The sequence below is a fragment of the Hipposideros armiger genome, unplaced genomic scaffold (assembly GCF_001890085.2).
Source record: "Hipposideros armiger isolate ML-2016 unplaced genomic scaffold, ASM189008v1 scaffold_433, whole genome shotgun sequence".
NCBI lineage: Eukaryota > Metazoa > Chordata > Mammalia > Chiroptera > Hipposideridae > Hipposideros > Hipposideros armiger.
Genome location: NW_017731783.1, coordinates 499,550 through 513,575, shown reverse-complemented (window position 1 = coordinate 513,575; position 14,026 = coordinate 499,550). Strand labels below are relative to the sequence as shown.

The 14,026-nt window shown below is 41.0% G+C and overlaps 1 protein-coding gene across 12 annotated transcripts in view; it reads right to left on the bottom strand.

Moving 5' to 3' along the window:
* Positions 1 to 14,026, bottom strand: part of DLGAP1 (DLG associated protein 1) — a 336,066-nt gene that overhangs the window by 24,761 nt on the left and 297,279 nt on the right. For all 12 annotated transcript variants that reach the window (XM_019665110.1, XM_019665109.1, XM_019665111.1 and 9 more), the window contains one exon: positions 6,129 to 6,550. In XM_019665110.1, coding sequence (XP_019520655.1) covers positions 6,129 to 6,550 — 422 coding nt within the window. The remainder of the gene's footprint in view (positions 1 to 6,128; positions 6,551 to 14,026) is intronic.

Genomic DNA, 14,026 nt, shown 5'->3' with positions numbered 1-14,026 from the left:
TCTTCAGTCTAGTTGTGGAGGACATTGCTTCACTGGCCCATGTTGGTATTATCATTGCGCTCTTCCCGGCTGAGGCAGATCGGTCGCCGGCCACTGGACTGCCACTCATGGCAGCTCTTGGCAGCTCATGTTGGCTGCCAGCCACTCATGGTAGCTTTAAGGCAGCCCACTGAAGCCCCACTGCAGCCTACGCCATTTGCTGGCAACTCACAGAAGCCCAGCCCCAGGTAGAGCTGTCGTTCACCATCTTAGCTGTAGAGGGCACAGCGTCACTGGCCCTCATGTGGGATCTGAACCCGGGCCCTGCTGCTCAGAACTGGCATCTCAAGCCAACTCTTAACCAACATGCCACTCAGCCGGCCCTATTCTCTTTATCTTTCCATGATGACTTTGAAGGCTAGCTCTCATGGGAGGGATCTGTCAAGGAGCCACCTTTGTTATATACATGGAAGAGATACCCTTATATAGGACCCAAAGAACACATAGGTGGCTTGGCCAAGAGATATACATCTGTGCCTAACCGAGTCATCAAAAAATTTTTTTCTGGGTGTCCACAGATTTTTATTTATTTATTTATTTTAAAGCTGTTTATTCAGAAATTGGCTATGCCTGTCAAACAGGATTGGCCTCTCTTCCTTACCATCCTTCTTATGGAAAAAGAAAAGGTTAAATTAGAGAATTAGTAAAACAAAGGCCCTGTGCCACTCCACGCCCAGTTATCAGAACAGAATTGTGGTTGCCAAGGAGCCAGGGAGAGATATATAGGGAGAGCTTCAGAGGATGGCACCAAGCAACACACAAAGTATCATTATCTTGTCAAATGTTAGTCATGCTGTATCTGTTCCATCAGACACTTCTGCATTCTGTGACCTTGGACGAGATACTGTCAGACAGCTGTTTTGAGGGCAAATAAAACAACACCTGTCAAAGTTTCTAGCCAACTGCCAGGGGTATTGTAAGGACAAGATGAATATTCTTTCACATGCTTATATTCTCCCTTCTTACGGTGGAGAGTTGCTCCTGTTTTCTGGTCAGATCCTGCCCTGGATCTGCCGCATTTGAAATTGGTGACTCTTTGACCTGGGCATATGAGTTTACCTCTACACAGTTTAGAATTCTGGAACGCTAGTAGATTGGAGCTCCTGTTTTGTACTTCCCAGAGCATAAAATATAAAGACTTAAAGTGCTGGTGGAATAGAATCATGTCCCAAGAGCTGGCAGGGGCACACGGGGCTTATGGAGACCAGCTAGCTGACCAACACAGCAGTCCTTTCTACCGTTTCTGTAGCAGGTGCTCCTCTCTCTCTGCCAAATCCTTGCTCTAAGGAGAAGGGCTCATCACCTCACAAGGGGACTCCCCTTCCATATTTTGGCAACAATAACTGCTAGTTATTTATTGAGTATTTTTTAGTTACTTAGGGAGAAATGTTTTGTTAGGCAAAATACTTTTGTAAAATAAAATTTCCAAAATATTTCGAGGACTCAAATACATATCCACTGATCGCTTGCTATGTGCCAGCGAATATGAAGATGAATGACACAAGAATTTCTGTTCTCAGAGAGCTCAGTTTTTAGTGGAGGAGCGAGATACACAGATTATTATAAAGTAATGTTGGCAATACATGATAGACAAATGTACAGGCTATTACAGAAACACAGGGAGACACACCCAAGTCAGCCTGAGGGGAGGCATTCCACAAAGACTTCCAGAGGTAAAGCCCAAGCTGAGACTTGAATGAAGAGCCATATTTTGTAAACTAGTTGGGCTTACATGAATAGATGTTACTAATTTGAATCCGTTTTGTACATTTAAAAAAGCATGTAGAAAGGGCATTTACTTCTAAACTTTGTGTTAGTAGTTCGATCTAAAATTATGAAGTTACATTTTTAAAAAGTAATAATTTGGACTTCTCACTATAACCCATTGGCTTTCAAACTGTATTCTAGGAATCCTAGGATTTTTTTCAGGGGGGTAGGTGAGGGTTGTTAGAGACCTTCATCGGGGCGGGGGGTGGGGGTGGAAATTGAGCAAACAGGCTTCCAGGCCCTTACCAGAACAGCTTCACTGTTCCTCCTGTTATATTTACTAGTGTTGTGTATAGTTTTTTTTTTTAATAAGAAAAGGAGGCTCTGATATTAAAATATTAAAGTTTCAAACAACAAAGGGAAACCAACTCCCCAGTGAAGCAGGTTTCATTGTATACTTGCCATCTAAGGCTAATTTACTCAGTTGGATACTTTAAAGCAAAACACCAAAAATACTCCCACCCCTAGTTATCTACTCATTCTGCAACCATGACCCTATCACCACCATCCCCCATGCCTTGGGCAACAACCTCGTAAAATAAAGATGTGAGAAAATTCATCACTACTTGAAGAAATCACCCTTCAGAAGCATGAGTTATGAATAGTGGGACTGTGGTCACTTCATGTACAAAGACAGCAAATTATTATTCTTTAGACCAAATCTTGTCATAACAAAATCTCTTCATATTAAATAGGTTTATAAATCCCATTTATAAATCAATATTTTAAGTAACATCTGAAATAAAATTCTGGAATTGGGAACAATTAGACAATTCCTTCATGTTCATTATTTTTGGACTTTGCTAGTTGTGTACATTTCAAAATATAAATATACTTCTCTTCATCCCAAACACAGGATGAGAACCTGGTTTTCTGACAAGATTTTCACCTTTCAAATATGTGTTTTTTATCAAAATATATTGCTTTGGTTTTATAGCATCTTAAGTCTCCAGGAAGATTGTCCTAAATCTTTATACAATGACCATTGTCATCCATCATTATAAAGCTGGGTTGAGAGAAGTAGATCTAGTCTCAGATCAGAAGAAAACATTAGATTAAAAGTAAACATCAGATAAGCAGCATCCCTGGGTCCTATTGGAAGCCAACTGGGAAGCGAGAAAGAGTCCCAGACTAATGGATTGAATCTGAAAGATAGCTTGTCCTGTTGAGCAGTGTCACCAAAGGTTATTGCTCCTGCGACACTGATTTTTTCCTAAGAAAATCTAGTAAACATTGGGTATGTCCACAACGGGAAAAGGAGAATAAGATTCTGAAATCTATTCCCACCCACTGCTTCTGGGTGGTTCCTCAGTCACCTGTTACAAAGGCCAAAAGCTAATTTGGCTTGTGGATCAACAGTCAGGTGAGCCTGCAGTGGCACCAATGGTTAGGGGCAAGTGTCAAGGAGATTTGCTTTTCCACTGGTAACTTGTTTGCACTTATAATATGAAAGAACACAAGGAATGTTACAGAAACCTATTTATGTATATTCTAACCCGCTCATAAAGGCAACAAATAAACAAGTCAGCCGGTTAGTAGGAAGGAGCACAGAGAAGAGATGTGACCAAGAGCGTGGACACAGTGAGGAAATCCCACAGCTTGCTAATTGTTATTTTACAGACTGAGTTTTCATTGAAAAATACTTCCTTTATGAAAAACTCAATGCGCCTTAACACAACGAGTTTGGTTTATTTAAGTCTTTTTAACCTGATTTACAGTAGGCTGTAGGTCTTATTATTATTATTATTATTATTTTTAAGATTTTTATTGGGGAATTGGGGGGATGGGAACAGTGCTGGGGAGTTGGGGGAAGGGGAACAGACAAGTTGCTGTCGTTTTGTTCTTCGTGTAGGTCTTATTATTAAGAAATTATTATAGCGGCTGTCCAGAAGCCGGCGACTGATGTGCCTCGCCCGGGAAGAGCACAATGATGGTGCCAACTTGGGCCAGTGAGGCGACGTCCTCTACAACTAGACTGAGGAACAAAACGACAGCAACTTGTCTGTTCCCCCAATTCCCCAGCACTGTTCCGATCCCCCCAATTCCCCAATAAAAATCTTAAAAAAAAAATTATTATTATTTTTGTAAAGGATGATCATGCATGATGGTTACATAAAACAAACAAACAAAAAAACCTCCTTATCCGTGTGAGATACATAATGAAGTAACTTGCTGCCTCGGGTTTTCTTTAAGATACTCTGGCAAGGGTCAGCCAAGTGGCTCAGTTGGTTAAGAGCTTGCTCAGGAGTCCGAGCTCTGAGCAACAGGGTTGCCGGTTTGATTCCCACATGGGCCACTGAGCTGCACTGGAGCTGAGCTGCCACTGAGCTGCCAACAGGTGGCAGGATGGCTCAGCTGGTGAGAGCACATGCTCCTAACAACAAGGTTGCCTGTTTGAGATGGTGGGCTATGCCCGCCTGCAACTAAAGACTGAACTCGGCACCTTGGGCTGAGCTGCCGCCCAGATGGTTCAGGGGATAGAGCGCGCGCTCTTATCAACAAGGCTGCCGGCTCGACTCCCGCATGGGATGGTGGCTATGCCCACTTGCAACTAATTGAACACAGCACCTTGAGCTGAGCAGCACAACTGGACTTGGAGGTGAGCTTGCTGTGCCCTCCTCAATTAAGATTAAAGGACAGCAGCTTGGCTGTTCCCCGTCCCCAATTCCCCAATACTGTTCCCCTCCCCCAATTCCCCAATAAAATCTTTAAAAAAGATATTCTGGCAAAAACAACAGTAAGTGGGGGGAGATAAGAAGATAAGACTTGCCAATTGTTGAACTGGGTGATGGGTATACAGGGTTCATTATAATAAACTTTCTACTTTTGTGCATGTTTTAAAAATTTCATAATAAAAAGTTAATTCTGATTTTAAAAACAGATCTAAAAAGCCATATCAGAACAATACTCTTCTAGGTGGTTCTCACACAAAAACGAAGGCAGACTTTAATGCCTACCACTAAATGTCTTTGATTAAAAGATATCATCAGGGCCAGCTGAGTGGCGTGTTGGTTAAGAGTTCGCTTGGGACACCAACTTTGAGCAGCAGGGCCCCGGTTCGGATCCCACATGGGCCAGTGATGCTGCGCCCTTTACAGCTAAGATGGTGAACAATAACTCCGCCTGGAGCTGGGCTGCCTTGAGTCGCTGGTGACGGTGTAGGCTTCAGTAGGGCTGGTTGGCAGCTGGCGTGCACTTTCGTGAGCTGCCGTGAGCCACCGTGAGCAGCCACCCAATGGCCAGCGAGCGACTGCCTCACTCGGGAAGAGCACAATGATAATACCAACATGGGCCAGTGAAGCAACGTCCTCCACAACTGGACTGAAGAACAAAAAGGACAGCAGCTTGTCTGTTCCCCTTCCCCGATTCCCCAATGCTGTTCCCCCCCCCAATTCCCCAATAAAAATCTTAAAAATATATATATATATATATATATATATATATATCATCAGTTGGAAGATCCACACTCATTTTAATAATAGTTTTTCAGAGGAAACTAAACACACAACATTAAAATACACACCAATTGTAAACTACATCCAATTTCAGAATTGTTGAAAATGTGCCTTAGAATTGAGTAACCTGGTAATTTTTCTTTGTCAATTTTTAATAAGAATCGTTGCTAAAAGGCCAAGTTTGAGAATAATGGTGTGCCAGGCTTCCATTATTTGTATTATTTATTCATCATATTTTATTTTATCATTTACTTTAACCCATTAAATTGGAATTTTTGTTAATTAATTTAGGGGCTGAAGGTTTCCCTCCCGAAAATGTAAAAGAGAAAGTGTGGGTGAAACAGGCTTAAGAATGTAAATAAGTGTAGGCCTCTACTGGCCTATATATTAGTAGGCTTGTTTTAATATTGTATGTTAATAAGAATAATAAAACAAAAACACTATAAATGCCCAATGCACATGTATACGTGGACCTTGAAACTTGTTAGCCTTACTCTTAATTTCCTGAGAATCAGCACCCCTTCAGGTAATATTTTGATAAGAGGAACCACGTTAGGAACAGGTGGCCACACCAGATTGAGGTTGGTATTTCTCAGAGAGGAAAAAGATCTAGACCTAGAAGTCAGGGACCTAGAGTTAGCTTAGATGTTGTATCTGCCCAGCCGCTCTGTTTTTATTGGGCAGCACAGGGGCGTGCGGACTCTCGGCTGGAATGGCCCGGCTCTCCCATATGTCCTATTTGGTGTAAGGCTAAACTGCAGGGATGGACCAGTGCAACTGGCAGCGAAGAAACCACTAGTCTAAAGACACAATGGAAGCCCAGACCCCAGTGCCAGGTGTACAGATGTGCGGGGCTGCGTTACTTACTGTCTTCCGGCAGGTTGTTTTCCCGCTCTTCTCTTTCCATCTGCTGACACCACCCTTCCATGCGGTCTCGCTCTGCCTGGAGAAGCTTCAGAAACCAGTGGCCGTCCCGGTGGCACACTGACCTTTGAACGGCCTCCATAGGGTCTTCAGTGATGGAATCAATCCAGGGATCCGGGGGAGGCAGAATCGAAGGGTCAAAATCCGCATCAAAGTCATCGTCGGCTGCGCAGGCATGATAATGGTTTCCTGAGCCCTGAATGCTGACAGTGGAGGTGCTGGCATCGCGGGAGAACTGTCTGGCCATTGGGCCGGGGCACGAATTGCCCTCTATAGACTCCAGAGAGTTTTCCAGATTATCGTGGAAGTCCAGGTCGGCCTGCACTGCTGTGGTCACACTGTTGGATCGAGTGAACCTGCGGAAGCTTTGGGGAATAGAGAAAGGAGATTTAATTCAAGGACATTTCTTAAAGTAACACCAGTTTCTACTTTTTTGTGTGGGTGTGGCAATAGGGGTGTCTCAGCTTCTCAGTCTGTGGAAGCAGGCCCTTGATTCAAGCATATAAATTGTTATAGTTATAATATAAAGAATACAAACTTCTCATCTTTGTTTAATTGTAAAGCATATCCAGAGAAATTTTAGAAGTGCAGTATCTCTTTGGCATATTCGAGTAAGGGTTACTCGAACACAAATACTGCAATAAGGGCAGTCAATCTGATAACCAAGTCCACTACTGACTTCCTGAGGGGAATATACACAGTGTGAATACGCTAGACAAAGGAATGATTCATGTTGCTCGGTGGTCCAAGATTTCGTCACATTACTCAGAACAGCGCACAATTTAAAACTTATAAATTGTTTATTTCTGGAATATTCCATTTAATATTTCCAGACCATTGCTGCCTGTGTGTAACTGAAACCCCAGAAAGCAAAACCGTGAATAAGGGGAGACTATTGTATATACAGAAGGTGCCAAAAAAAGTATACACATTTTAAGAAAGGAAAAAACTGCATTAAAATTACGTTTGATTTCTGCAATTACAAGAGGTACTCAAAGTGGTTACAATCAGCATAATTTTAATACAGTTTTTTCCTTTTTTAAAATGTGTATACATTTTTTTGGCACTCTCTGTATATACCATATTTTGTTTATACATTCATCTGTTGATGGACACTTGGGTTGTTTTGACTTTCTGGCTATTGCGAATAATTCTGCAATGAACATGGGTGTACAAATATCTCATACAGATCCTGCTTTCAATTCTTTTAGATATACCCAGAAGTAGAATTGCTGAATTATATGGTAATTCTGTTTTTAATTTTTTTTTTTTAAGATTTTATTGGGAATTGGGGAAGGGGAACAGAAAAGTTGCTGTCCTTTTGCTCTTCAGTCTAGTTGTGGAGGATACTGCTTCACTGGCCCATGTTGGTATTATGATCATTGTGTTTTTCCCGGGTGAGGCAGTCGGTCGCTGGCCATTGGAAGGTCTCTCACGGCCGCTCACAGCAGCTCACACTAGCTGCCAGCCACTCACAGTAGCTCATGGCTGCCCACTGCAGCAGGGACTGTAGCCTATGCTGTCACTGGCCACTCACGGCAGCCCAGCTCCAGTTGAGCTGTTGTTCACAATCTTAGCTGTACAGGGTGCAGCATCACTCACCCATGTGGGCCCCAGAGCTCATGCTCCCAAGCCAACTCTTAACTAACTGAGGCACTCAGCTGGCCCTGGCTTTTTTTTTTTTTTTTTTTTTTGTAGATTTTTTTTTTTATTGGGGAATTGGGGGAAGGGAACAGACAGGTTGCTGTCTTTTTTTGTTCTTCAGTCTAGTTGTGGAGGATGTCACTTCACTGGCCCATGTTGGTATTATCATTGCGCTCTTCCCAGCTGAAGCAGATCGGTTGCTGGCCTCTGGACGGCCACTCACCGCAGCTGTTGGTGGCTCACGCTGGCTGCCGCCCACACACGGTAGCTTATGGCAGCCCACTGCAGCAGGGGCTGCAGCCTACGGCGTCGCCAGCGACTCATGGCAGCCCAGCTTCAGGTTGAGCTGAAGGGGCACAGCATCACTGGTCCTCATGTGGGATCCGAACTGGATCCCTGCTGCTCAGAGCTGGCGTCCCAAGCCAACTCTTAACCAAGGCGCCACTCGGCTGGCCCCCAGCTGGCCCTGTTTTTAATTTTTTTGAGGAATGGTCATGCTGTTCTCCATAGCAATTACACCATTTTATATTCCCAACAACAGTGCACAAGGGACCCAATATTTCCATATCCTTGGCAACACTTTTTTTTTCACAGTTGCCACCCTAAAGGGTGGGAGGTGATACATTTTCTTGACTAGTTCATGATTATGCCATGTTAGGATGGCTTGTCAGTTGATTTTCAATTACTGTTTCATATTCAATAGTGCAACATTAAAGGATAGTGAACGAAACAATTGTCCATACAACATTTAATAAACCAGGTTATTTTATTTCTTAAGTCTCCTGGAGCACTATGAAAGCCAATTAATACTAATACTCTGGCCCATCAAAAATAAAGAATAACAACCAGAATAAAACAGTTACCGTATTTCCCCATGTATAAGATGCACCCTTTTTCGAAGAATTTGGGGTCTAAAAACTGGGTGTGTCTTATACAGTGGTTGTAGATTTTTTTACTTGAATTTCCAACTCAGGACAAGGCAATATATGAAGACAGTCATTCATCATCAGACACAGATGAGGACAAGCTAATGGTTGGGAGTTTTGACAGTGATGACAAGTTGTATGAATTTATGATGAGTAAAACTTGAGTTCAATAACTTTACGTAATACATTTTTTTTCAAATTCCGGGCCCCCAAATTAAGGTGCATCTTATACATGGGAGTGTCTTATACATGGGGAAACACGGTAAGTAGTTATTTGAAAGACTGTACAAAGACTGAAAGTCATAAAAACGAGTCTAATCATCTCAATAATTCAATTTTTTTCCCTTAGACAATAAATGCCTAGAAAAAATGTGGCTGCATTATTGATTTGTGTTAGTTATTAGGGTGGTCAAAATGATCAAATATGTTATAATTCATTTTATGAAGATAAATCAGCCAAAACTGGCCCATCTCACTGTTTGCTGTTTTCAAGAAATTACTTCTGTTGAAAGTATTATACTTGGCCATTTTATAAATTTTTAAACTCTCAAATGGACCATTAAAAAAAAAATCACATAGTGTGAAAGCCTGAGAGCAATGTTATAGATCTCTTGTACTAGGAATGAAGGGAAGAAACTTTTAGCAAAATGGTTTTTCCAACAGCCACTTATTCCTTGGCTGTCGTAGGCCTTTTCTGTTTTCTTGTTCATCCCTCAAATGTTAACTGTCATCTCCTGAAGCTGAGCTTTCTCTCCAGCTGCCTATGTGTAACTTGGATTACTCTCCTTGCAACAGATGACATTCTGGCTGTTCTACTAACACAATATCTCAACCATGAAAACACTAGGCTTCACTCTCCAATATCATGTATTGCCAGAGGCATTACATTTCCAGACTTAACGAAGGACTAGTGCCTTATTATTTTCAATTGGAGCAAACTTTCCAGAGACACAGTCTGTTCCACATACAAAACAGAATGACCTATTTTCCTGTGCCTCTGGTTTTTATCTACACAAAACTGTACCACCAGCATTCCTGATAGAAGGCTCCTGGCCATGAATCTCGTAAAGTATCTACCTTCTTAAAAAAAATTACTTGGCAGTAGATTAGTAGAACTTTGCAGTTTAGTCACCCAGAAAGAAATAAAAGTTAAGTAAAATTAAAATGGTTTGGGATTAAAAGCGGTGCCTTTGAACTCAGGCAGCCCTGTCCAGGCTGCACTGTTTCTATCAATTAAGTTCCTTAAGCAAGTGCTTTCTTCCACCCAGAGCTTTCAAAGAATGTTCTGCTCTATAAAACATTTTAAGTCTTTCATGTGCGAAGTTCCTTCTTGGTGAAAGGTGTAATCAAATTGTTATTGTTGTTTTAAATTTTTGATAAAAACACAAAAGGAGTCACTGGATTACTTTCTGTATTTTTTGAAAAGAACAAATTAGTAAAATTTGGTAAAAATCTAAAAGCTGAACCGAGTGTCTTGCTATTTTTGAACCCTCAATTACCAGTCTTGAAGCTCCTTCGGTCCTTCATGCCCTGAAGGCACAATGTGTAATAATTACAACTTCTGAAAAGGACTGGCCAATATTCTGGCCTAAGGAGCAGAAAACCATGAAACTAAAGACTGGATCAACCAGATGGGACACAATACCCCGTCTGTTCTGAAGAGCAAGAAGAAAGTCACTTGTTAGTATTCACCTCTACTGTTGCTTTGTGCTCCTTCTATAAAAGAAGTTTATATTTCAATTAGAGGATTTTTCTGCCCCCTCCTGCCCACAACTTTTCTGTACAGCAGATTACAAATCAACACATAGATGGTAAATTACAGAGGCCCATACTTGTTCCCCTTGTCTGATGAGGCTGTTGTTAAACAAAAGTCATGAACAAAAAACTAAGCATAGTTGTTATCTTAGGATCATACATGCTTTGGATCTGCAAGGCATTCTACTATGTGAGACTCAAGTCATAAAATTATCTTAGGAGACCAACTGAGTCATTCTGTTACAGAATCCGCTGGCCTCTGGTTATCTTCTTTATCCCTCTCATTCACATAATGGTTGCTTTTCAGGACTAAATCTAGTTTCAAAGGGAGAAACACTAGTCCTATGCTGTTCTTTCTTTCTTTGTAGGGGCCTTTAGACATTTTTCTCTAAGCCTTTGGTCAAGGCTGAATATATGTGGGATCTCAAAAAACTAGTCTTCAAAAGTGCAACCATGTTGGTTTTTGTGAAGTGGCACCCTTTAACTGATGTAAAAACCCAAGACATCTCATTATGTAAAATAAAAGATTGATCAAAAGAAAGGTGTAGGGGTGAGGAGATTGAGATCAAGAATGAAAACTTCCTAAAGAAGAAGTTCACAGTCTTGTCAGACAGTTTCCCAGTTAAAAGTGCCTGGAAGAACCCAGGCTATTAAATGTAACCCTTGTTCACAAATTCATTGAGAAAGAACTCTTCTGCTCCCCATTTGTATGAGGTTAACACTGTTCTATCAACAGATTTTAAAACTACCTCAACAGAAGCATCAATTGGTATTTAAAATCCTCCATGTTCCTCATTCTTTTGCTTAAAGATCTCTTTAAGCAAAGCAAAATAGAATAGGTTTTCAACATAAAGACTATTTCAAATAATTGTAATATATTTGTCAAATGAAAGAAAGGGAGGAAATGGAAAATAATGACAGAGCACTTGTTATCATCTGATAGCTTCAGAGACAACCCAGCATGTTGTCAGCCTCCTTTTAGTACCAGCTGGGCAGGTGCTGGTATAGTGATAGACTTACAATATAGGAACCTTGGTTAGAAGTCTCAACAAAACTTGAGCTGACTGTGCCCCAGGAGGAATTGCTTTCCCTCAGCAACCAAAGCATTAGGTCATTCCTTGGCTATTGCCCTCAGGTAACTAACAAAAGCCTGAGCTATCTCACTCACAATTCTTTTTTATCACATCTTGTTGTTGGGTCAAATGAGGGCCATTGGCTTGAGTTAGATGCTCATTTTTCTTTTTGCAAACTAAATTATCTTGAAAAACATGCAAACAAGAAGAAAAGGAGGGAGGGAAGGAAGACCTGAAGACAGACAAAAGGAAGGAGGAAAGAGAGAGAGAAGGGGGGGGGGAGAAGGGAAAGGAAGGGAAAGAAAGGGAAGAGAAGAAAAGAGAAGAGAAGAAAAGAAAAGAAAGGAAAAGAAAAGAAAAGGTGAGTGTATGAGGCATAATGTCAGGAATTATGCCAAGTTTCAGGCTTTTGAAATTTGAAATGCATGAAAGCCACACCTTTAAAACTCAGGGGTTGTAAGGAACTATTTGGCTAGGTCATGGTATTGTTAACTTGGCAAAGAAAAGAGGTTGTTTGCTAAATATAAGATCAATAATGGGTACTAGGTTATGCAGTACTCCAAGTAAACTGTGAGGAGTGGGGATTGATCCAAAGCTTCTGAGTTGGCAAAGGAGAGATGTTTTTGACTGCCAAAGGTCTTTCCAAGTCTGTGGTCCCTGAACTAGCTGTCAGAAATACTATCTGGATTTTGGCCTTTTGTTTTAATATCCTGCTTAGTTGAAAAGGCACAAATCAAGATAAGCCCAAATGTTTACATATTTAAGTCATTTGCAATCAAAAGAGATCATTTATAGTAGTTGACATTGTACAAAAGAGAGGACAATGCTACCTTTCCAAGTGCTTGTTCCACTCAGTTATGAGGCCATGAACTTTAAAGTGTGAAGCAAGGAGGATTTTAAAAATTCAGAACTTTATAGAAATAGAAGTATTTTGGTGATAAACAAAAGTAAATAATCTTATTCACTGAGGCATTTTGCTTCTAGAAACGGAGAGCAACTCTCACAATAAATTGTCAGTATTTTCCTTCAATAACTATACCTCAATCTGTGCATTCATAGACCTACTGAAATGGCAGGTATCATTCACAAACATATATTTTTAAAAATGTATTTTTCTCAATATTTCTATAATCTGGCTCTAGTTTTTGTTCTGTTTTTCTTTTTTTTTTATTTTACTGGGGAACAGTGTGTTTTTCCCAGGATCTATCAGCTCCAAGTCAAGTTGTCTTTCAGTCTTAGTTGTGGAGGGTACAGCTCACTGACCCATGTGGGAATCAAATCCACAACCCGATAGCTCAGAGCTTGAGTTCTAACCAACTGAGCCACCTGGCCACCCCCACAATCATATTTTGATGCCAGTATTTTCCCCACTTAGCATTAAGTACCTCCTGGAGGTCTAAGTGTTATTTTGTAATGTACGAAAGGTATACTAGGAGAGAAAGAGATGGTTCTACCAACTGGAGATAGGAAAGACCAGAGGGTTTTATGAAAATCACCAAAATATCCATCTGCTCCCATTCCCATACCACCAACATAAATGGAAAGGACCTTGGCCTTCCCTTGCTCACACATACCTCCAAACACACAAATCCTGCTCCAGACATTCACTGTTATCTCAATTCATCTATTTCACAAAAGAATGGTGGGTGTGGAGGAGTTGATGAGGGAGGAGGAAAAGAGGCCACAGAGTGATTTACTACCCATTTATTTCAGTTAAAGTTTTCTCCACTAATGCCCTGGGTGCCAAAGGCAAATAGTTCTTGCAGTAACACTGAGTCTCACTTGGGTGATCTCTAGATAAAGATCCCAGGTAGCTAAGAAGTCCTTTACAAAGATGGAAATATTAAACCTACATACACCAGAATAATAACATTCTGGACTTTCCAGAAAATTGTTGTGAGACCAGTACCTTCCCTCTACACAACCACTAAACACAGATGTCAGTTTGTCAATTTGATAATGTTAATAAATAACCAAAAAATTATATAATTTCAAAGCTTCTCCCTCCCCTTAACACTTTTAGTTGTAAAAAACAAAGATGATTGCTTTATAAGTTGTTCTAAAATACATCATAAATATGTAACTTTATGAAAGATAACCCCTGAGTTGCAACAAGCACCAGAGGCCAGACCTATAACACACATTTCTGCACAGTTATCTCTTGCTTCTGAATAAGAGATTATGGCAGCAGTCCAACAACATGGGGAAAATGGCAACAAGCAGAAATGCAAGACCCAGTAAACGGGCCCTAATTCCCAACTAGGAGTCTCCATTGTGCATAATCCTATTCTAAAATTGAGGAAACACAGCTGGAAAGTTGAATCAGAGAATTTACACCAAAAAGAGTTTATTAGGGCCGGCCGAGTGGCGCGATGGTTAAGAACTCGCTTGGGATGCCAGAGGGCCCCGGTTCGGATCCCACATATGAGGGCCAGTGACACTG